The following is a 22,869-nucleotide window of genomic DNA, read 5'->3' as shown; positions in this document are numbered from 1 at the left end:
TTATGCATAGAATAGAAGAGATAGTGACAAATTTATAGTAAAAGGGTGTGAATAAGAAAAGACAAAAATAAAGGAAGATGAAGGGAAAGAGGAAAAATGATATTAATGTAGAGAGTAATGAGGAGATGAAAAGGTAAGGGAGGGAGAAAGATTGATGAAGTAGTGAGAAGATGAAATGATAAGGGAAAGAGAAAGGTTGGAGAAGTGTAAATATTAAAAAAATAAATGTTAAAAACAATTATAGGGGAAAAAAAAAAACGTTGAAGCTATTTTTTTTTTTTTTTCCTTTAAGTTGAAAAGGCTCACACAAAACCTTAAAATTGAACTGAAAAGGCTTTGAGTTGGGCTTGATAGTGGAACTAAATAAATAATAGGTGGGCTGGATTAATTATACAAATTTATTATAGGGTGATAGTGGAAGTAAATAAATAAGTAGTGGGCTGGATTTATTATAGGGTGATAGTGGATGTAAATAAATAAGTAGTGGACTGCATTTATAAGACTGATAATTGTAAAATCCATTTTAAAATTGTAGGACAAATTATATTTTTTTTTTTAAATGACGTGGCAGTTAATATGGCGCAATGTGAGAGCAGCAGCATTAAACGCTACGCTTCAGCTTTTAGTAATATATAAATATAGATATAGATTACCGTCTTTGGTTTTCTTTCATAGTGCAACAGAAGATTTAACGAGCCACAGTTGGCCCATTGCCCAGTGTTACTTAATATATTGCTGAATACAAGGTCAACAATTCTGTCTTTTAAAGAAACTAAATTTATAGCTTCATGTTTTTTTCATACTTAGCATTCGATAATTAAGTCTTCGTATTTGAGATTGGACGCTGATATGGATATTGTTGGTAAAAAGATGTTGTAGGTTTGGTTGTGAATTATTTGATACACCATTATCACTTAACGAATAGTTGATGTTGTTGCTTTTATGAAAAGGGAACTTATTGCAAGGAATTTATTTATGACTTTGTGGTATATTATTTGACCACAGATAAAGTGAAGGGGATTACAATGACTTGTGTTATATTTCTGGCTTAATTGATTGATTCACCCCCTCCCCCTATTTTGCTCGTTGACATTGAAATGTTAAGCTACAGAATGTGCATCAGCCTAGCATATATGTCCTAGACACTCCGGATATATTAATGGTTCCAACTATCCCTGACATGGAGACAGGACTAAAGCTGGCTCTCGCAGGTATCCTCCTCTTGCAAATAATTTCTCTTTAGTTTCTTAAGAGACTTCTCTATGATTAATACAAAAAAAAAAAAAAAAAAAAGTTTAAGGAATGCTTTTTAAGTTTAAGGAATGCTAAGCTAAACCTTGCTTGAAAGATCACATTTGTAAACAGACAAAAATAAGTGACACATCTCTTAAATTACTTATAAAAAAGTTGTGGCCTTCTTACCTATTCATAAATGTATTATTGTATATGTTTTAAAGAGTTAGTTACTAACTTTTTTTTATAAATATTTTATTGGTAACTAGTATTGCTTATTTAATAATGTATTATATAAATTATTGATTAAGAGTTAAATTACTAATTTGGTCCACTTACTATTAGATTTATCGACGTTATTACTAAGTTCTTAAAAACAATTAATTACATTCTTGATAGTTATCTTAAAAATGAAAATGATTGTCATAAAGGTATGCATTGATCCCACCAATTCGACATACTTAACCCAATCCAACTTAATATGCCATTTCAAATTGGTTTTTTTGTGGGTTATAGATTAAATTGCTTTTTCCTCCCTTAAAAAAAAGAAAAAAAAAAGAATTGAATTAGATTCAGATTAGCAAAATTTTAATACAAAAATCCAACTCAATCTATGCTATTAATATTTTGAAAACTATATGAATTTTTTTATAAATATTTTGAGATTTTTTAAAATTAGTTAGTTCGATATAGATCCCTTTTGGAAGTGCTGTGTGGTTAAAAGTCTTTCTAAATGAGTGTTGCTCTTTCCCCTTTCCCCTTCCTCTTTAAGTAAAAATTCAAAAAAAAAAAATGTTTAGTTCAAATTTGAAAGATTAGACTTAATCACAAAAGATTTAGTAACAAAGTGAAAATTTAATAAAAAAACCTCTTTATAGGTTTCAATTAACTCAATTGGTAAAGTTTCTGATTGTTGAATAAGAAATTTAGGACTCAATCCTCGCTTACATAAAAAACTGATTGATGTTTCGGTTTTTATAGGTTGAAACTCTATAAAAAAAAATAGCGTAGACTATGACCTCCTTTTATTTAGAGGAAAACTATAAAGTGGTGACATAAAAATTAATTTAAAAACTATAAAGTGGTGACATAAAAATTAATTTTAAAAAAAGAAAAAAAAGAAAATCAATGAACATCTTTCCTCAAACACACTTGAGTGATGGACAAATGAGGCTTTTACTTTTTATTGATTTGCTTGAGCTTGTCTCTTTTTTGTTGTTAGAGTATGGTATACTCTTTTGTGCTCTTCAAAAAAAAAAAAAAAAAAAAAACAGTTTTTACCTTGATTTGTTTAATGATTCAAATTTTAAAAATATCTCAGTAAATTTGAATTCAATACAAGTAAAAGTCATGACTCCTGAGTCAACACCAAAATTTGTTGGTGTATTTGGCATCATTAAATTTGGTTGAATTGAGTTAATTTTAGAGTTCTCAAGGTGAAGAAGTTGGGCTGGGTTTTTATTTTATATATTAATTCCAGCCCAACCCAATATCGATTTCATGGACAGCCCATTTTCAATTATCTTTTTTGCAGTACTTTACCTACCGGTAGGTCCACCACCATTTTCAATTATTGTTTGTGTGATAGATTATGGGATTAAAATTGAAATTTAAATTGGGTTTCAACGCCAGTGGTGGTGGTGGTGGGCCCATCAAATGACACACGCCATCAGAGACACGCCGGTGCCGTGGTTGAAGTCCGCATTCCTTTCTTCTCCGCCAAAAAAGAAAGACTTGGCCAACCCTAACAAACATCATCAAGATTGCATCGCCATTAATGCCCATAGCAAAACCTCTGTTCACAAGGTTTGTTATTAGTGAATATAGCGTGCTACACGCGTGTCCTCTTTGTTTTGTGTTAGGAGGATTTTTTTTTTTTTTTTTTTTTTTTTTTGTGGGGGGGAGAGGTTGAAATTCAATTGATTCCCTCACCATGTTAAAAATGAGTCAATACATCATTTCATCAAAATCTGCTAGCCAATGATGCAATTTAAACATTCATTTTAAATTACAAATTTTACTGAAAACGTTGTCATTTCATTGATTTTATTGTTTGATGATTGTATTTTTTTTTAAAATAAAATTTAACATATATAATGTTTAAACTGTTTAATTTGCTAAAAGATTTGGACAGAAGGTCCGAATTATTAACTCATTTTCACAAAACGAAGTACTAAATTTACCAAGAATAAATCTTAAGGACTAATTTGACAATTGAAGTAAATGTCGAGAGACTAAAATTGAACTTTAGCATTTTTTTTTTTTTAATTTAAAAAAAGATTCATTTGATTTTAGACATGTTTTTAAAAATTTTGACAGTAATTATTTATTTTTAAAACTTAAACCAAACATAAAATATGTCTATAAATATGAAGATATATTATTCATTTAATTAATTATTTGTTGTAGCAATCCTGTCCTAATTTTTCAAGGATTATGGTGTTTTCATGTCCTGTCCTATCCTGTATTGTCTGTTTCAATGTCTGTGCCTTTATCCATGATATTTTAGATTGTGTGTGGTGATGATGGTGTTTTATCATGGTTCATGTACCAAAAGCTTCTTGAGCTAGTGGAGTTCAAGCTGAAGGAAGTGATTTCGAGGGAACCTACTCTACTTGTTTTCATGATTGGCGTTCCTAACATTGCCAAGTCGGTTTTAATTAATTCAATCCATCAATTGCATCGTCTTGCTTTCCTGGTAAGCTGTTACTATGTTATGCTAGATTATGTTTGAAAGTCATTGTCTTTAAATGGAACAATGGAGAAGTTTATTAAATTTTATTGAACAATAACTGCTTTTGTTTTCTTTCATAGTGCAGGAGAAGATGAAGTGTGCTACTGTCGTCTCACTGCCTGGTGTTACTCAAGATATTGCTGGATACAAGGTGAAGAGATTCTGTGTTTTATGGTTTATTACCCTAGAAAGTAAAGAGAGACTGAAAGTTTAGTTTCATGTGTCTTTCACAGATATAGTTGATGTTGTTGCTTTTATGAGAAGCAAACTAATTGCAAGGAATTTATTTCTGACTTGTGTTATATTATTTGACCACAGAAAAAGTGATGGTAATTAGATTACAATGACTTTGTATTATATTCTATCTTAATTGGTTGATTGCCCCCCACCCCCCAACCCAATCTTGCTAGCTGTCTTACTAATTCTTATTTATTTTTTTACTTTTGATTTTCTTTTTTAGCTGGCAAGCGTTTGTAGGTTTACATGATTAGGAAAATAGACCATCTGGCTTAGGTATCTGGTTCTATTGCCAAATTGTGGTCTATGGTGTTTGGTTTATTTGGAGTTTGTTGGGTGATGTTGAAGAATGTTGTTGAGTTGTTAGCTTGCTGGTCTGGTCGTTTTTGTTGTCATCAAAATGGGAATTTGTGGATGGTTCCCCCCGCATCGTTTGATGTGGTGCTTATGGAGTGAGAGGAACGATTGGAATTTTGAGGATACAGAGAGAGCTATGCCTGATCTCAAATTATTTATCTTTAGAACCTTGTTGGACTGGATGTCAGCTTTGCATAGTCAACCATTGTGTTTTGTTTTTGATTTGATAGATTCATTTGTATAGTTGGGCCACACTATTTTTTTGGTATCAACAAAATTGCATTACTTATATTTAAAAAAAAAAAAAAAAAAGTTTGTAACAAGCTAGTTTTTTGCTTTTTAGCTTTTATTTACACTTTTTTAAAGCCTCACTTTTTCTTATTTACACTTTTTTAAAGCCTCACTTTTTCTTACTTTTTCAAAGCACAAGTATATTTAGCATACTTTTAACAAAAAATTTTCAGCAAAAAATTAATAAATTATTCCTAAATAGACACTAAATCAGTTGCATAAACTTTATTTAAAGACAAGTTTTTAAGGTTGGGCTAAATCATCAATCATTTGCCTCTTTCCTTTTCTTTTTATAATCTTATTTTTTATTCTATCTACTATTTCCTTTCTCCCTTTGTTGTTGATCTGCTGTTGAATTCTTTTGGTTCAACATCTATGTATGTTTAAATGCTGACGTTGAATTGTTAAGCTGTAGATTGCGCATCAGCCTAGCATATATATCCTAGAAACTCCGGGTGTATTGGTTCCAAGTATCCTTGACATAGAGACAGAACTGAAGCTGGCTCTTGCAGGTATCATGCTCTTGCAAATAATTTCTCTTTAGTTTCTTGTTAGATTTCTTACAGTACACATGTGAATGTGCACAAACATATACACACAGCTACCTGCATGTTTTTTAGTTTTAGATGTGCTAATCTTGCTTGAAAGATCAATGTTGTAAACATTCAAAAATGAGTGAGTCTACAATCACGATTAAGAGAAGTCATAGACTACTCAACTTGAACTGATTTGGTTGCAATAAAGAAATTGGATTCAGCTTACCAAATTCTTAAAAGCACATGAAGGTTCTGTAAAAGATTTAGTGGTAGGTAAGGAGCGAATTGCACAATACTTGCTGGCAGTTTAAATACTCAAGGGACTCCCCTTCATTGGAAGCACTTGAACAGTAGGAGACTAGAAGGGATTCAATATGATTCTAAGGAAAAATATGAGTATAATCTTAAGGAACAAATGCTTGAACATATTAATCCATGGATCTCTCAACTTTATACACAAGAATGTAGTTAGGGTAGTATTTATTTACACATCTTACTTTGAATTACAATGACATAAATGTTTATTTTTACATATAATACAAAATGCAAAATAACATATTTATATATTTATTTACATCACTTAAAAGCAAATTAAATAACGGAAGTATTTATTTACATCTTGTAATCCAAATTGTAATGAAGAAATGCTTACGAATTATGGAAGGAACTTGTGACTTTGAATTGAGCAACATCTAGATTCTATTGGTTGTGACTTGTATTGAATTCCTGAAATGAAATTTGTAGTTATATAGTATATTGGAAACTATCAGTGAGGATAATACCATGAAAAATTATTATACAAAAGAAAAATAAATAAATAAAAATTTAATATGTTCATTTAAGATTTTATATGTCAATATTTTGCTGCCCAAACTTTGAAACACAATGTTCTAGAAACAAGATTCAATTCTTCCAAGAATTAAATAGGATTAAATGTTTCTTCTTGTCTCTCTCTCTCTTCTTCGGAATCAGTGTGGAGTAAATATTTAGAAGACCGGTTTAGTTTTGGAAATTCAATTTCATCCAAAAAAATATCTTTGGTTTTAATTTAATATGAATATAATTTGGACAAAGAGGGCTTTAGCTAATTTTTTTATATTTATTTTATATTTATATATAAATGAAATAGGGGGTTTGGGTTCATAGCAAACACACACACACAAAAAAAAAAAGTTGTAAAGACTATCCTATAATAATAGGACAAAAATACTAATAAGAAGACAAATCTGCCCTTACCTCATCATCTTCTCTTGGTAAATTTATGCTACCCTCATCAAGAACAATCTGTGTTAAATGAGCGATCTTCTCTACATTTTCTACTCAAATCAAGACGACCATAAATCAACAATTCTGTTAGTGCCTCCATCCCCTCCGAGAGAGATGATAACTTAGGACAATTGTCAATCCAAAGTGTCTAAAGTGATTTCAGACGTGTCAGCCAATCCGGCAAAGCCGTTAAATTTTCACATCCTCCAATCCATAGCAGCTGTAAAGTGTTTGCAAATCCTTGGAGCCATTGGGGCAAAACCTCCAACTTTGGTAAACGGAAAAACATTAAATTTTGGAGGCTCAACTTGAGATCTTGATTGTCTTCTTCTCCCGCTACCTCCATCAAACTAAGCTCTTTACAATCCCTAATTATTAGGGTCTCTAGGGCAGTTAGGTGTTTGATACTCAGTGTCAAAGAGGTCAAACTTGGACAATTTCCAACCACCAATGTTCGAAGATAGGTGAGGCGCCTCTCCTCCATCCCTTCAAACACACATTTTAGATTCACACATCTCCATATCCACAAAGATCGAAGAGAACTCAAGCAACCTACTGCGTTCTCTGACAAGCAAGTATGCTTTGTTGTAACAATAAAAAGCTTCAGCCTGATTATGTCCCCTATACCTTTTGGCAACCGTTCAAGATTGTGGCAATTTTCAAGCAGTAAAGTTCTCAAACTGTGCAGCTTGCAAATGGAATCTGGAAGTTGCTTGATTATGTGATTAAATGATAGGTCAAGATATCTCAAATGTTTCAAACTTCCAATAGAACTTGGCAACACCTCAAAGGATGAATTTTTCAGATCAAGCACCCGCAAGTACTTAAATCTTGAGAAGCATGTTTCAAGTAAGGACATGGATTGGTCTGTTTGGAAAATAATAGTCTGAATTTTGCTCGACTTCTCTAATTGTGTTGTAATTTCTTGCCCATTTTCTAAAAATGATAGGTGACAAACTTCTATAGCAAGTGCAGACTTCTTGGTCACTACTGAACACTCTCTTTTGGCAATTGAGAGTGAGAGATCATGGATAAGATCATGCATTTTAAAGGTAAAATACAAGATATTTTCTTGTTCAACATCTTGAAAGAAAGATCTCGACAACAACTCCTTGATGTACAAGTTGCCAACATCTTCCAACTCTAGATTTTCATCCTTAGGTGATTGAAGAATTCCATGTGCCATCCAAAATTGAATCAAGAGAAGATTATTGAATACAAAATCCTTTGGGAAAATAGAACAATATGCAAAACATGGCTTTAAGTGAAATGGCAATTGATTGTAACTGAGCTTCAATTTAGGTAAGATGCCACTCTCCTATTGATTTAAATGCCACATCTCATTATCTCTAATAGATATCCACTCATGTTCATCAACTTTTGAATAGAGTAGGCAGGCTAAAGTATTCACTGCTGATGGAACCCCTCTACATTTTTTGACGATTTCTTTTCCAATTTCTAAGAGCTTTGGATATTGTTCTTCTTCTCCTTCCTTAAATGCCAATTTCACAAACAAAGACAAACAATCCTTTTGGGATAGACCATCTAAATTGTAAGACTCTACAGTGCTCATAATAGTAGCAACAGAGCTATTCCGTGTTGTTACTAAGATTTTACTTCCATTGCAACTGCCAAGTAACAAATTTTTCAATTCAATCCATTTTATATGATCCTAATTCGAAACATCATCTAAGACAAGAAGAAATTTCTTATCTTTTATATGTTCTCTTAAACGCATTTGCAACTGATCTATGCTCAAATTCTCATCAATACCAACTGCTGATTTGAGGATTTCTATTATCAATCTTTTAACATCAAAATCCTCATACACACACACCCACATTTTCAATTGAAAATGTCTAACCACCTGTTCATCATTATACACCAACTTGGCAATTGTGGTCTTCCCCAAACCACCAATCCCAACTATGGGAATTACACTGACATTTCCGTCAACATCATGTTGCATCAAAAGATTTATTATCTTTTCTTTGTCATCATCCCTCTCAATGACATTCTAAGAAGGAATAAAGGAGTGGGTCATGTCTCTCCGGTACATTGTTGTCTTCCTATCTTCAAGTCATGCAGCAAGATTGAATTCAACCTTAATATCTGAAATATCATCTACCCTCTCCCTAATACCCTTGATTTTACGTGCCATTTCAAAATGGAATACAAGTGGATTAGAACCAGAAAAGAAATAACCCACCTTTTTGCGAGTGCTCCTGCATCTCTTCAGTACTTCCTTCTGCAGAATTTGATTTTGAAATTCATCCAGGACATTCTCCACATCATTAAGGACATCTTTGAGCTGTCCTAGCCAATGGTTCAGCCTATGGTCACTTTCTTGCTTCTCCTCAGCATCTAAGAGTACGGCCTTAATGGCTAACACGATGCACTCAAGCTTTTTCAGATCACTTTGTATGCCCCATGCTGAGCTGAGCTCCTCGTAAATAAGGGATCCAAGCAGCTCCACGATCTTCCCTGCAATGCAATAGGCATTTTCAGCCATGTTCTTGTGGTGGTGGGGTGAAAAGGAATTTGATGGTTAAGTGAATCAGTGCCTTTTAAGTATTAGTAGCTATTTTTATTACAGAGCAATTCCGAGAGGGCAGATATAATTGCAAATAAGTGAAGCAAAATTGTACGTAGGTGGATTTACTGCACCATGGATCATGACTTGACTTGGCACACAATTCTTTTTAGGCCGTGGGCAAAGCATGGAATAGGAATGACTAAAGCATTGAGACAAAGTATATATCTTTTAATTTGTTAGGGCGGAATTATTTTCCTTTAGGTGTAAGTAAATTAACTATTCGATACATACTCTAGCTGAGAATAGATTTGGTGGAATTTCATTATTTGTTTGAAAGAAAAAAGAGGGGGCTAGATAGAATCTGTGACATACTATGCAAAGAATGATGCCTTTCTTTCCAATGTTGGCCGGTGCAGGGGACATTCTTTGAGTTGATAAGGGATGTTGGCTAACGATATTCTCTCTTTGAATATCTATATCCATATCCATACTTGTACTATGGATACAATTGGCTTGGAATTGGGATTAGAATCGGATTCCCAGCTAGCAATTCAATGTATTACATCAGAGAACAATTCATATCCTCCACTTCTAACAAATTAAATCAATGATTGCAAGCGTATACTTACACAAACAATGGTAACTTTAATCATTTAATCACACAATTCTGACAATCCTTTAATCATTTAACCGTACAATTCTAACATGCTTGATTTGAAATAGATGATTAGTAAGTTCAGAGGAAAATGATCTTTCTTTTTCTTTTTCTTTTTTTAAAATTTTAAAGTTATTTAGCTTCACTTGATGGCTTTTTAAAAAGGATGAGAAGCTTTATTGTTTTCTGTGGCTGTACTGTTCTTTTGTTAATACATTTAAAAAAAAGAAGAATTGTTGAAAGAGTGAATGAGAATAATTTATGGTAGGGATAAATGAGCAAATAACAAATGTTTGTTCTGGGGTGGTTGAGATGACATAAAGGTAAGCAAAAAAATGTTATTTGATTTAGAAGAAGTAAATAAGAGAAAACTTACAAGGAATCCTATAGACAACACATAAGTTGGGGAAGAGTAAATTCACCTGTTTTGCAGTATCATTGAGTAAGATTGTGTTGCTTGAGGTGGAAATTTTGATTTCAATGAGAAGATTTGAAAAGGAATAAATGGGATTAGTGGTAAGAGATAGAAGAACAAACATTTGTCACTACATGAAATCAAAAGCTGCCAAGCTTTTCCAAAGTGCTTTTCTATGTATATATATACTCTAGCTCTTTTGCACGTTACTTTTTATGCCATTTGTAGTTTTTATTGTTGTGGCTTATATCAATTGATCTCCATGTGACCTGTGAATTTCCTGGTCCATTCATCCTTGATGATGTCCCTGATGCAAATGCTATGTCTTGAGTTGTTAGTCACTTTCTTTTTTTGGTGTAATTGTATATGCTACTCTTTTCTTTTTCCTCCTTTTTTTTTCCCCTCCTACTCTCTTCTGTTGATGTCTCAAATTTACTCAAGTTGTATAACAAAGCTAACAGATGCTTGCATGTGTTGATGAGTTCTTGTCACATTCTCAATGAAAAATTTGCAATGCTAATGATGCTCCATTTTGGACACACTAGATGATTCCAATTTTTTTTTTTTTTTTTTTTTTTAATGGGATGATAGCAATCTATGTCCAAAATTAGTAGTTAGGACACAATAACACTAATTTCAAATTGCTGCTAATTGATAAGCGTTTTTTTATTCCAGGTATCTAAAACCAAGAAAAAAAGAAAAGAAAAAGATGTCCAGCTCTAAAAATTCCATTACACGGTCTATTTGGTTGGGTGTAAAAGGGTGATGATGGAATTTACTATTTTATCTATTTTTAAATCATTTCTTTCATCTTTTGTTGTAATAAGAGTATAACAATAGGATTTTATTTCAGCATGGTCACAAATTATTTTAGTGAGTAGCAAGTAATTGATGTGAGAAAAATTCAAAGCTGAATCTAATTTAGAAAATGATTAAAATTCAAGAGAGGAGATCAAAATCCATTGGTCCCTTTGCTTGTATAATGTAGATCAAAGTTGATCAATGTGAGATATCATTGAAAAAAAAAAAAATTGAAGGCATTATTCAATAATGAAAGTATACTTTACTAGCACAAAAAGAACAAGAAGACAGATCATCTACCCTTACCTCTTATTCTGATGAACTTCAACTATCCTCATCGAGTTCAATATGTGGTGTACATGAGCAATCTTGTGCAAATCTTCTTCTCAGCATTTTCTACTCAAATCAGGACAATGATTAATGTACAATTGTCTTAGTGCAGTGAGAGAGAGCTTGCATCCCCTCCGGGAGAGATGGCAATCCAAAGAGTTTGAAGTGATTTCAAATGTGGCCACCATGCCAACAAAGCCCTCAAATTTTCACATTCTCGAATTCGTAGCATCTGTATGTGTTTGCAAATCCTCAGAGCCATTGGGGCAAAACCTCCAACTTTGGTAAATTGCAAATAATCAAATTCTGGAGGCTTAACTTGAGATCTTGATTGTCTTCTCCCTCCATCTCCATCAAACTAAGCTCTTTAGATTCTAAAATTATCAGAGTCTTTAGGGAAGTTAGGAGGTTGTTTGGATGCATTTTTTTGGGCACTCAATTTTCATCATTCATTACTTATCACTCATCACTCATAACTCATCACTCATCCCTCATCATTTATCACTCACCACTTTAAAATACCAAGGCTATTTGACACCATTACTTACTTCCCATCACTCAATATTTTTCAAACTATTTGTAGACCCCATATCTGTCACTCAGTGAAAGAAGAAAGAACTGAACCCAGAAACCGAAACCAGTGAAAAAGAAAAAAAAAAAAAAAAAAAAAAAAAACCCCCAGAAATTGAACCCAGTGAAAAAAAGAAAAAAAAAAAAGAGAAAGAATTGAACCTAGTGAAAGAACTTAAACTAAACTGAACCCAGTGAAAGAACAAAAAAAAAAAAAAAAAAAACACAACCACAGAGACCAATGAAAGAAGAAGAAAAAAGAAAAGAAAAAAAGAGCCCAACGTGAAAGAAGAAGAAAAAAAAAAGAAAAAAAGAACCCAGCCAACATGAAAGAAGAAGAAAAAAAAAAAGAAAAAGAAAGAAAGAGGAAAGCCAATGGAGACCAGTATTGAAAGAAGAAAGAAAAGTGGAGAAAAAAGGGAAAAAAAATTGGTCAAAAGTTGCGGCTGTGGGTCCCTTCATGTGTGTTTATTTACGGAAATGTTATTGAGTTATGAGTTATGGAAACTGAAAACAACCAAAATGTGTTTTCAGTTTCCATAACTCATAACTCAAAAATCAGAGAATTGAATGATGGAAACAGAGTTATGGAAACAAAGTTATCGTTTGCCAAACGGATATTGAGTTATGGGTCCCACCATTTTTGAGTTATGAGTTATGAAAACTGAGAATTGAGTTACGGAAATAGCCAATCCAAACAGCCTCTAGGTGTTTGATACTTTCTCCTAGATCTTCCTACCTCGTTTTTCCCACCAAGCAAACACCAAGTTGTGCAAAGTATAAAATGAATTGAGTACACCTTTGCATCTATAAAGAGAACGGTAAGATAGTTTCATAGCATTCCAACTTGACATATTCACATGGACATCAATTAAGTTTAAAAAAAAAAAAAAAAAAATCATAATCATTATCCATAGTACTCAATTTGTCTGAAGGGAAACGCTTTTCGTCCTATCAAATTACAGTGCTGAAAATGAGGATCACATATGGGCTGTGCCATTCTTTCAGTTTCAATTGCTCTAGAAAGTCCGGTCTTGAACAAAAGTAAGTAGTAAATGTTCTTAAGCCCTGCAACAACATAAGAAGCAAAGGACATTATATCATTGTCAGAAGTCAACTGGAAAAACATGCAGAATGACACAGCACAATGAAATTAAAGTTAAAAAGGGAATAAAAAATCTGATTAGGAATGAGAGATAGATATCCAACAGTAAATAGTATATGCATTTATCTTCTCGTTCCTTCCAAAACAGTAAGGGAAAAAACTAGAAAACATTTCTTTTTTGGTTTCTTGAAACATGTTTAATTTCTTATATCTTATTTGGTTTTCTTTCTGTCAAATAATTCCTAATAACGTTAAAAGAAAAACAGAGAGCTTGTATTTTGCCATGGAAATTTCAGTTGTGGTAACAAGGTAACAAGCTGTAAGAACTTCCATAAGAGATTAATATCCAGCCCTTTTTTTTTCCTTTTGTGTCAATGTATAGCCTACTGGTTTACCATAGTCAACTTTTACAAGTACATTATAATCAAAAACTTTTAAAATAACCTGTAAGTCATCTAATACATTGGTGAGTAGAGGAATTTTTGATACAGAACACCTAAAGATTGAAATCTTTTTACAGTGACTTGGAAACATGTTAGAACTTGAAAACAGAACTTGTTACAAAAATAAAGGTACCCTGCAAAATAATGCAACAAGGAATTGAGCAGAGAAACTAAAATGGAGATCCAATAAGAGGATGTATTAATTAAAAAAATCTGACAAATCCATGCTTCTGTAAGGGATTATTCAAATATCAGATGTAGACATGAGAGATAAATATCCAACAGTGACTTTGATTATTATATCTAAAACGAATTAAAGGAAGCATGCAGGAATTGTAGATATCAGTAAAAAGAAACTCAAAAGTCATAGTTTCTAATATTGTTTCTCATGACATTATATCACAGGATTAATTAAACAAAGGAATTGTAGATATTTGTAAAAAGAAAAGACGCAAGCAGGCACTGAATCAAGATGTTAAATCTCATGTTGAAAAATATTTTCAATTTCATCTTTCAATTGGAGATGGAAAACCAAAATTTCCCCTTAAGAACAATAAAAGATGAAAGGATAAAAATAAGAAGCACAATCAAAAGATTGTCTCCCACAATGATTCATTGGTGGCTTCCATTCTCAAAATTGAAATAAATAAAGGCATCAATTATGCACTAGTTTCCAACTGCCTCCAAGTTTTCAAGCAACTAAGCCACCTGTATATTTCCCAGGGCAACTGTTAGAATTACTTCCTATAATATAAATATGATTAAATGAATCTGTTTGTCATCAAGAGCTCCTTTGGCCTTGTTATTTCATGGAGAGAGCGATTTTAAATGCAAAGGAAAAAAAATTGGCATTTGGCTTTGAGTTTTGAAGAAATTGTATTTTTAAAACTGTGGAAAATGTGCATGAGAGCATCTTCAAGTCATAGCTCATGGGGTGCATTTTTAAAATCACAGCAGCAACGCTTGTCACAGATTTTACGAAATACGTAATTGCGTTTTCAGATTTCATGTTTTCAAGTGAAGTAATCGATATGCACTTGATGATATTCTTCCATTTTTGTGAGTAGTACTGATTGCATGCAATTCTTTGATTAAGGTAAATACTTATTTGGATGATTCAGGATTGGTTTCTAGAATTATCGTCATCTCGTTTCATTATGAATTAATTTCATGTATTGCTCGACATGAATGGAGGCCATTAGATTAGAGTTTTTGTTTGTCAATTTGACAAAATCCAAACTTCAATTTTAGTCAAATTTCAATTTCATCACTCCACTATTGACTGGGACAATATTGTTCCCCAACTTCCAAAAATCCAAGTAAAATTTATTTTATAGGAAAACCTAGATTCAAATCCTCAAAAAAAAAAAAAAAAAAAAAAAATCAATTTAATACATAAAGTTTACTTTTTGAGATCCGTCTGGAAACAGCTTATTTAACTCTTTGCTAAAATCTTTTTTATTGAAAGTGCACTAAATACTTGTACTTTGAAAAAGTGAGAAAAATTGAGTATTTTAAAAAGCTATCTAGCTTTTAAGGTAGTCTCAAACACAAACTTGGTTTAAAAGTTGAGTGAAAAATTTTGAAAATTATATTGAAAATTTGAGACAAAAGCATTATGAGAAATTGCGAAATTTATTTTATGATCTTATTGATGGTATTTCTTCCTCTACCATTTATTGGAGATGGTTTGAATATGATCTTCGTTTTTCTTTGGCATTTTGGTTTGGTGCAATGAATGGTTCTTTGTTTTTGCTTTTAGTCTCAGCCTCAGAGTTGTAGGTTTTGGTACTTGCAGACATTGGTGATAGACTTTTGTATAGGTTGAAAACTCAAATTCTTGTGATGCTACATAATTCATGACTAATTATCAAAAAAATAAATATTTAAAAGAGCTTATTAGGTTATTAGTAAAGTAGTGGTTTCTGCTGGTGCACTACCATTGTGGTGTATCACACCATTGTATAAATGCCTATCTGAAAAGTGTTCTCTTTTCTAAAACGTCCTGTAGTTTCATCTCCATTTTGTTTTCATAATGTACAACTCTCAATGTGTATTGTTTAATCATGTAATGTACTTGTGATAACCATCAGCACTAGCCATCTATATTGCTGCAATTTAAAGGCATCACGTATTTATTATTGGGGAAAATAGTTTGAGAATGTAATGTTTACATTTTTGATAAGCTGTACTTGATGTCATCTTTTTGCACATTCAAATTTTGGAGACAGTTTCAAACACATATACACTTAGATTAGGCTAGAGTAGAAATTCTATCTTGTATAAAAAAAATAAATAAATAAAAAAATAAAAAAAAAATTGGAGAGAGTTTCCAATATTAATGTTTTTAAGTAAGCTGTGGAGAGGCTGTTCCTGAGATGCTTTTGACAGTCGTAAATATAATGATTTATGGATTTTAGTCTCCTCTAGCTACTTGAAGTAGATCATGGATCTGCTAGGTATTTAGGAGTGTCTTACATTTTTTATTTTTTTTTTGAATACCTTTGGTGTATAATTAAATTGAGGACGGATTTTGTGTTTGTATGAAAATGCAGGTCATGTGAAGAAGCACTAATTTGCTAGAGGTGGAAGGCAGATGTGGACGGTGGACCACTAAAAAATAAAATTAAAAAAGGGTATTTGTTAACGGGTGCTCTTATAGCATTTGTCAATGAACTATTTAAAGAAATTTTTAATACTACTTTTATGAAAAATATAAAAATTTATAAAAAATGCTAGTTATTTTTTTAGAATCCCATAAAAAATTTCTAAAAATAGTTATTAAACAAATGCTCTTAGAGTATTCATTAAATTATTTCCAATTAAAAAGAAAATAATTTTAAGTGGATAAGATGTATTTTATTTTAAGAACAAAATTCTGAATCATTCTTCCGTTTGGAAGGCTTGGATAGTTGCCAAAGTGAGTTAATGCTAGAGTTGGCCTTGAGTGTAAAATGTAACTATGATAAGTACATAGAGAAATGAAAACCACAAAAATCAAATAAATGTCACGTGTCTCATATTTAATAAAAAAAAAATGGAGAGAACTAAAATAACAATTCCCTACTTTAAATTAAAATGAAGGATTGTTACAAAAAGTAATTAGTTTATTGAATCCAGCTTGTGTTGCTAAGGCCTCAATTGAATTTGAAGCAAGGGAGAGAAAATCATTAAATTTACTGGACCAAATCCTTTTCTACACATTGACTATAATGCCTTCCTTCCTTCAATACACCCTTGGTCTTATATTTTAGAGATGGGTTCAAGTTACACCTGGTGTAACTCTAAAAAGTTACACTTTTTTTAAACCATTGGATTTAAGTAGATCAAACGGTAAAAAAAAATCTCTCATTAATGCTAATATTCTAATTAAGATCTCATTAATTATCCCTCATTTATTGTATTTTATATCTATCTCTAAACCCCAAAACAAATGTTATATTTGACTCTCTCTCTCTCTCTACGTTTCTCTCTCTATCTCTTTCTCCTCCACCATTGTTGTTGATAGATTGCCGGTAGAAGAAGGAAAAAAAAATATAAAAAAATAACTGCAAAACACTACATTAGAGGTTTGTGAGAAGGAAAACAAAAATGAAAACAAAGCGAAAGAGATAGAGAAGGAAAACAAGTAAATGCAAACAAAAAGCAAGAACTTGCATTAATCAATAGAAAAGTTTCAACAGATTCTGACAAATGCGCAACTTTTCATGATTTTTCCCTTGGAACCTTTGAAGATTTCTTATATTTTCGTGCCCTGAATGTTGGCCAAACAGTTCTTCAACACAAGCTGTACTATGCCAGTACAATTATTTGTGATGTTGTAAAACTTTGTCCCTCTTGTCAATACTCATGAACAAAATGGCATAAATACAGTTTTAAAAACATGATTTTTGGAAGGTGTAGAGATGGTGAATTTTGATATCTGGTGATCCAAAATCATATCTTAAATTTTTGATATGGTGATCCAAAATCACCATCAAATCAGATATTTTTGATATCTGGTGTAATTGTAAATCCGAGTATATTCTCTAAAGATGTGCAGAGAAGGTGCAGGTGTACAGTTTTAAAATCGTGATTTTGAGGAAGGTGCAGAGACGGTGATTTTCGGAGTGATTGTCAAGTTTTTGAAAATACCCGGAGTTAAGTTTAAGAGCATTCTAATTCTTGTTGTGAATTGCAAGATGGTACAGTTCTAGTCAAGAAATTCTCAAGCCTTAAGACTCTTATGGAAGGAGACCTGTTTCAAAGATATTTTTGTGAGACTCAAAAAGAAAACTCTGTAATATTTTTATTTTTCAATAATCTCCATGGAATGGCCAAGTGTGGCACTTTTTCTAGAGGGGTTGTACTGTGGTAGTGGGAAGGTGATTGAGGGATGTTGGACAATAAATGTGAGAAAATTCAGTAAAAGTAGTTGACTTGGCATACAATAATTCTGCATTAATGAGATAGCAAGTAGTAATTTATCACCGTTAGATCTAATGAGAATCTATGGTCTAAAAATGGTGTAACTCTTATAAAGTTACACCAAGTGTAACTTGAACCCATCTCTATATTTTAATCATGTTTAGAAGATCCAACATTGTACTGAAAATATCATTAATGTATTATCTTTCAAATAAAAATGTGAATCTCTTTAATTTAATTTGCATTGAATTTTCTCATAAAATAAAAAGCAAGTTTGAAAAATTACTAACATTATGTTTATCAATTTCTAAAAAAAATAGATTGTATTATGAATCATGCCAAAATGAAATAAAAGATCAAATGGAAAGAATTAACACCTTTTGATGTTTCCAAATGAAGACTTCTAGCTTCGAAAATAAATAAATGTGTATTTGAGAAGAAAATATTTGCTTATCAAATAAAATAAAGGATATCTTATAAGTGAGATTCAATTAGCTCAACTAGTCAAGTCTCTTGTCATCGAATAAACTCTTTTTAGTGTCTTGAACTGATGATAAAAAACAATTATTATATAGCAGATATCATAGGTAGAATCTATCTCGCGTGTGTGTATAAAAGCACATCTCATCAATTCTTATTTCCTTTGTTTTTTCCTTTCTCTTTCCTTTCCTAGCTACTCTACTTTATTTTCTTCCTTTCAATAAAAAATGTCTTTTTCTTTTTTAGTTTTTAATTGTTTTTAGGCTAATAATGTTAATGTTACAAGTATGCTGAAGGATCAGTTTTATTACATGTTATCGTGCCACAAATCTATTCCCCGCTTCTTCTTTTTTTTGTATGATGCAGCGGTTATTACTTGAATTTATAAATAATACATAAATGTAATAAATTACAAAAAAATTTCTCTAGTGGAGAATGATTAATATAATAATAAATTACAAAATGTACATTCTGATCGAATTCGTTTGCAATACCCTCTTCAACTAAAACGTACCCAGAGTTGTCAAGCTCAACTTGGCCATCCAACAGCTGGCTAAGCGGCTATTCGGTGAATGACCAATACCATAAAATAACCCCTTTGCCTCAAGCACATATTTTGAAGTAAAATTCCAGACATCTGGTCTTTTGTATTGCTAACAATATCCATGGTCTTTGTAAGTGCACGGTGATATTTGGATTGTTGTACACTCTGAGACATTCAAGAATTAGTGTCAAGGTAGAGGGTCATTGCAAGTCCCACAAGACAATTGTAGGTTTAAACAAATGGCATAAATGAGATATAACATTCTTTGAAGTGGCTTTCTGTGGAGAATTTAAATGATAGAAATTATTGCATGGCAATTGAGGTAAAAATATGAACGTTCTATGGTGAGCATCACTATAAAGATTGTGTAAGAAATGTTGTTATAAGCAAGACTACATCCCTGCACGTTACAATGCCATATTAAGTTAGAAAGGACCAAAATCAATCATGTCAACAACAGAGAAATTCAAGGGTGATAATTGATGTTATTTGATCCCCCAACCGCATAGGCATCAATAAGCCACAATGTCCCTTTTTTTATAATCCTTGCACCCAGTAGCACAATTATCGATGGGTACACTTAAATCCTAAAAAGTCAAAATTGATTTCTATTCCAAAAAAAAATGTCAAATTTGATCTCCTCACCCCCTCTTTTTATCTTTGCTAATTCCCTCTTATACAAGGAAAAGCTTTAGAATACAATGGACCTAAAATTACTAGAGAAAGGGAATCTTGGAAGACATACAAGACCAAAATGTAAATAGAAAGTATGTCATATTCTCCAAAATCCATATCAAACAAGACCTTCCCGAATTTTTACTACAAATTGACCATTTAATATTATACGAATCTATTTAAAAACTTATACAATTCAATTTCAAGTATATATAATAATATAAATATTTATTCTCAAAAAAAGTATATATAAATATATTTTAAGACAATTATATATATATATATATATATGTATATATATAAATATAATATTATACATAGATAAATCAAGCTCTCATGGTCACAAACAAATTATTAAGTTTGAGCTTGTTTCATTTAATAATTGAGTCTAAATTTAAGCTTGAGTTTAACTCGTTTGCTAAACAAATGAATATAAATAAACATTTTTCTAAGCCGAGTTCAAATTGTTTATAAATAACTTTGTACATAAACAACCCTACCATTAATCTCTAAATTAATTAAAATAGTTTCAAACATATAGGGCACAAAATTAAAATAAATACAAATATAGAAAGATGTTCTTGGATTGCCAATCTCGTACTTAACTTTGTAACTTTCTAAGGGAGCAGCAAATCGTAATGAAACATAACATTTGGGGATCTATATAAAAAAAATAAAAATAAAAAATTGAAATTTTAAAAGATAAAATCAAAATTTTCGGTTGTCTATAATATTATCTATACTATTATTTAAGAGGCTTTCTTTGTTTGGATTCCTTATTTTTTAAATTCAAAAATACCCTTACACCCCTATGTTTAAGTAGAGACAAAACTAAAGAACAATTCGATAAAAATATAACTTTAACTTCTATTAAAACATTACCTAAAAAATAGGACCGCTCTTCTATTAATTTTCAAATTGATTTATTTATTTATAAATTAAAATTTTAAAATAAAAATTATATATATGAATAAATTTTCAAAATAAAAATAGTATAGATAAAATAAAAAAACACATTTTTTTTTCTATAAAATAGGACCACTAATAAAAATTAAAAATAAAACACTCATTGCACATTCGAAATACGTGTGATGAGGGTAGTTATTATTATCTTAATTCAAACCCGACCCAATTAAATCCGTGGACAGCCAGCCACCATTTTCACTTATTTTTCCTAGTTTTTAAAACATTGTAGAGAATTGTGAGATGAACAGAACAAATTAATGTGATCGATCAATATTCATTCCCCTAAAGTGATAGCAGAGAATTGAAGGGGAGATGGCTTTCAACCTTGCCGTCGTCGAAGTCCGCGACGCTCGTATTCCTTTCTCCTCCGCCAGCCACCGCGTCCAACCTCAACTCTCCTCATCTAAACGACTCGTCGTAGCTCTCAAACAAGAATGACTTGGCCAACCCTAACATCATCATCCCCAAATGGATTCGTTACTTCGATTCCTGCTCCTGCAACCAGCTATTAATGCCATAGCAAGACCTCTGTTGACAAGGTTAGTTCACTGTTACTTATTAGTGAATACTGACTGACTAAGGTAACAAGGACGGACACCCTCCAAACGTGTTTTTTTTTTTTTTTTTTTTTTTTTTTTTTTAAATGTTTAAACAGCTTAATTTGCTAAAATATTGGGACAGAAGGACAGGATTGACTCATTTTGACAAACTGAGGTACTAAATTGTCAAATTTTGAATGTTAAGGACTAATTTGACAATTGAAGTAAATGCCAAGAGACTAAATTGAATTTTAGTAAAAATATTAAAATTGGATTTTAGATTATTTATTTATTTTAATTTTAAAAAATTGATAGTTATTATTATTTTTAATTTTTTTTTTAAATGCCTATAAATGAAAATATGTACCTATGTTAATTATCCATTCTTCTTATATAGTGTAATAGTAACTTGTCCTCTCTCTTGTCTTATCATGGTTCAATGGTTCATGTACGGAAAGCTTCTTGAGCTTGTGGAGTTCAAGCTGAGGGAAGTGATTTCAAGGGAACCTATTCTACTTGTTTTGGTGGTTGGTGTTCCTAATGTTGGCAAGTCGGCTTTAATTAATTCGATCCATCAAATTGCATCGTCTCAATTTCCTGGTAGGTTGTTACTATGTTTTTGCTAGATTATGGATGGATGTCATTGTCTTGAAATGGGACTGTGGTGAAGGTTATTAAGGGTGTGTTTGGATAGAACTTATTTTGCTGAAACTGAAAACTGAAAACTGAAAACACTGTAGCAACATAATTTTTAAATGTGTGAATAGTATTGTGAGACCCATTTTTAATGAAAAAATTGATAAAAAATGAAATTTGTGGGTCCATAAACAGTGCATATATGCACTGTTCACTGCAGAAAGTAACCGCAAAGTCAACATTTGCGGTTACTGTTCATTGTACAGTAACCGCAAAACTCCAACACGCGTGAAAACCAAAAAAAAAAAAAAAAAAAAGACAAAAACGCAAAGTAGAAAACGCAAAGCAGAAAAAGCTGAATACAAACATACACTAAATTATTTTAACATTAACAGCATCGGTTTTCTTTCTTAGCTGATAGCGCAGGAGAAGATGAAGTGAGGTACAGTCGGCCAATTGCCCTGAGTTACTCAAGATATTGCTGGATACAAGGTCAACTGATTTTGTGTTTTATGGTTTATATACCTTAGAAAGTAATAAGAGACTGAAATTTTAGCTTCATGTGTTTTTCATACTTGTTAACATTCAATAATTAAGACTAGATATTTGGCATTGGACCCTGATATTGATAATGTTGGTAGGAAGATTATGTAGGTTTGGTTGTGATTTGTTTGATTCTCCATTATCACTTAATATTTAGATGATGTTCTTGCTTTTATGAGCAACAGACTGTTTGCAAAGGAGTTATTTCTGACTTGTGTTATACACACACGCACACACTCTAGCTCTTTTTCACATTTTCCCTTTCAGGATCTTGTCACAGAAGTCCAATGTGCTTTGTATTTAACTCTATTAGAATTCACTAGTAATGTAGAAGATGAGAGTGACTTGGAGGGTCTTATAGAGCAGCAGTTTGAAGCACTGCAGAAGGCATTTAAGATACCTCATAAGGCCTTAGAAGCTCCTTTGATGATGTCAAAAAAGCATCTTACTTTACTTAGGGCAGGTAAAATTGGTCCATTCATCCTGGATGATGTCCCTGATGCAAATACTATGTCTTGACTTGTTAGTCACTTTTTTTTTTTGGTGTAACATTACAATTGTATATGCTGG

At 31.8% G+C, this 22,869-nt stretch overlaps 2 protein-coding genes and 1 pseudogene across 2 annotated transcripts; 1 reads left to right on the top strand and 2 right to left on the bottom strand.

Annotated features, from left to right (window-relative positions):
- The first annotated feature begins 2,827 nt into the window (after window positions 1–2,827).
- LOC115953200 (short integuments 2, mitochondrial-like) lies at window positions 2,828–5,396 on the top strand. The gene is made up of 4 exons (XM_031070732.1): window positions 2,828–3,039; window positions 3,791–3,931; window positions 4,053–4,118; window positions 5,268–5,396. The coding sequence occupies exons 1-4, from the start codon at window positions 2,890–2,892 to the stop codon at window positions 5,394–5,396; spliced, it is 486 nt and encodes a 161-aa protein (XP_030926592.1). The 5' UTR covers window positions 2,828–2,889.
- A 1,143-nt stretch (window positions 5,397–6,539) lies between these two features.
- Window positions 6,540–7,705, bottom strand: LOC115953389 (putative disease resistance protein RGA1). Its single transcript, XM_031071024.1, has one exon. It carries the CDS (start codon window positions 7,697–7,699, stop codon window positions 6,803–6,805), a length of 897 nt encoding a protein of 298 aa, XP_030926884.1. The 5' UTR covers window positions 7,700–7,705; the 3' UTR covers window positions 6,540–6,802.
- A 6-nt stretch (window positions 7,706–7,711) lies between these two features.
- Window positions 7,712–8,645, bottom strand: LOC115953196 (annotated as a pseudogene).
- Between the last annotated feature and the right edge of the window lie 14,224 nt (window positions 8,646–22,869).

This window comes from Quercus lobata, chromosome 7 (assembly GCF_001633185.2).
Source record: "Quercus lobata isolate SW786 chromosome 7, ValleyOak3.0 Primary Assembly, whole genome shotgun sequence".
Classification (NCBI taxonomy): Eukaryota; Viridiplantae; Streptophyta; class Magnoliopsida; order Fagales; family Fagaceae; genus Quercus; species Quercus lobata.
Note: the sequence above shows the minus strand (reverse complement) of the source record. Positions and strands in the feature narration are given on the sequence as shown.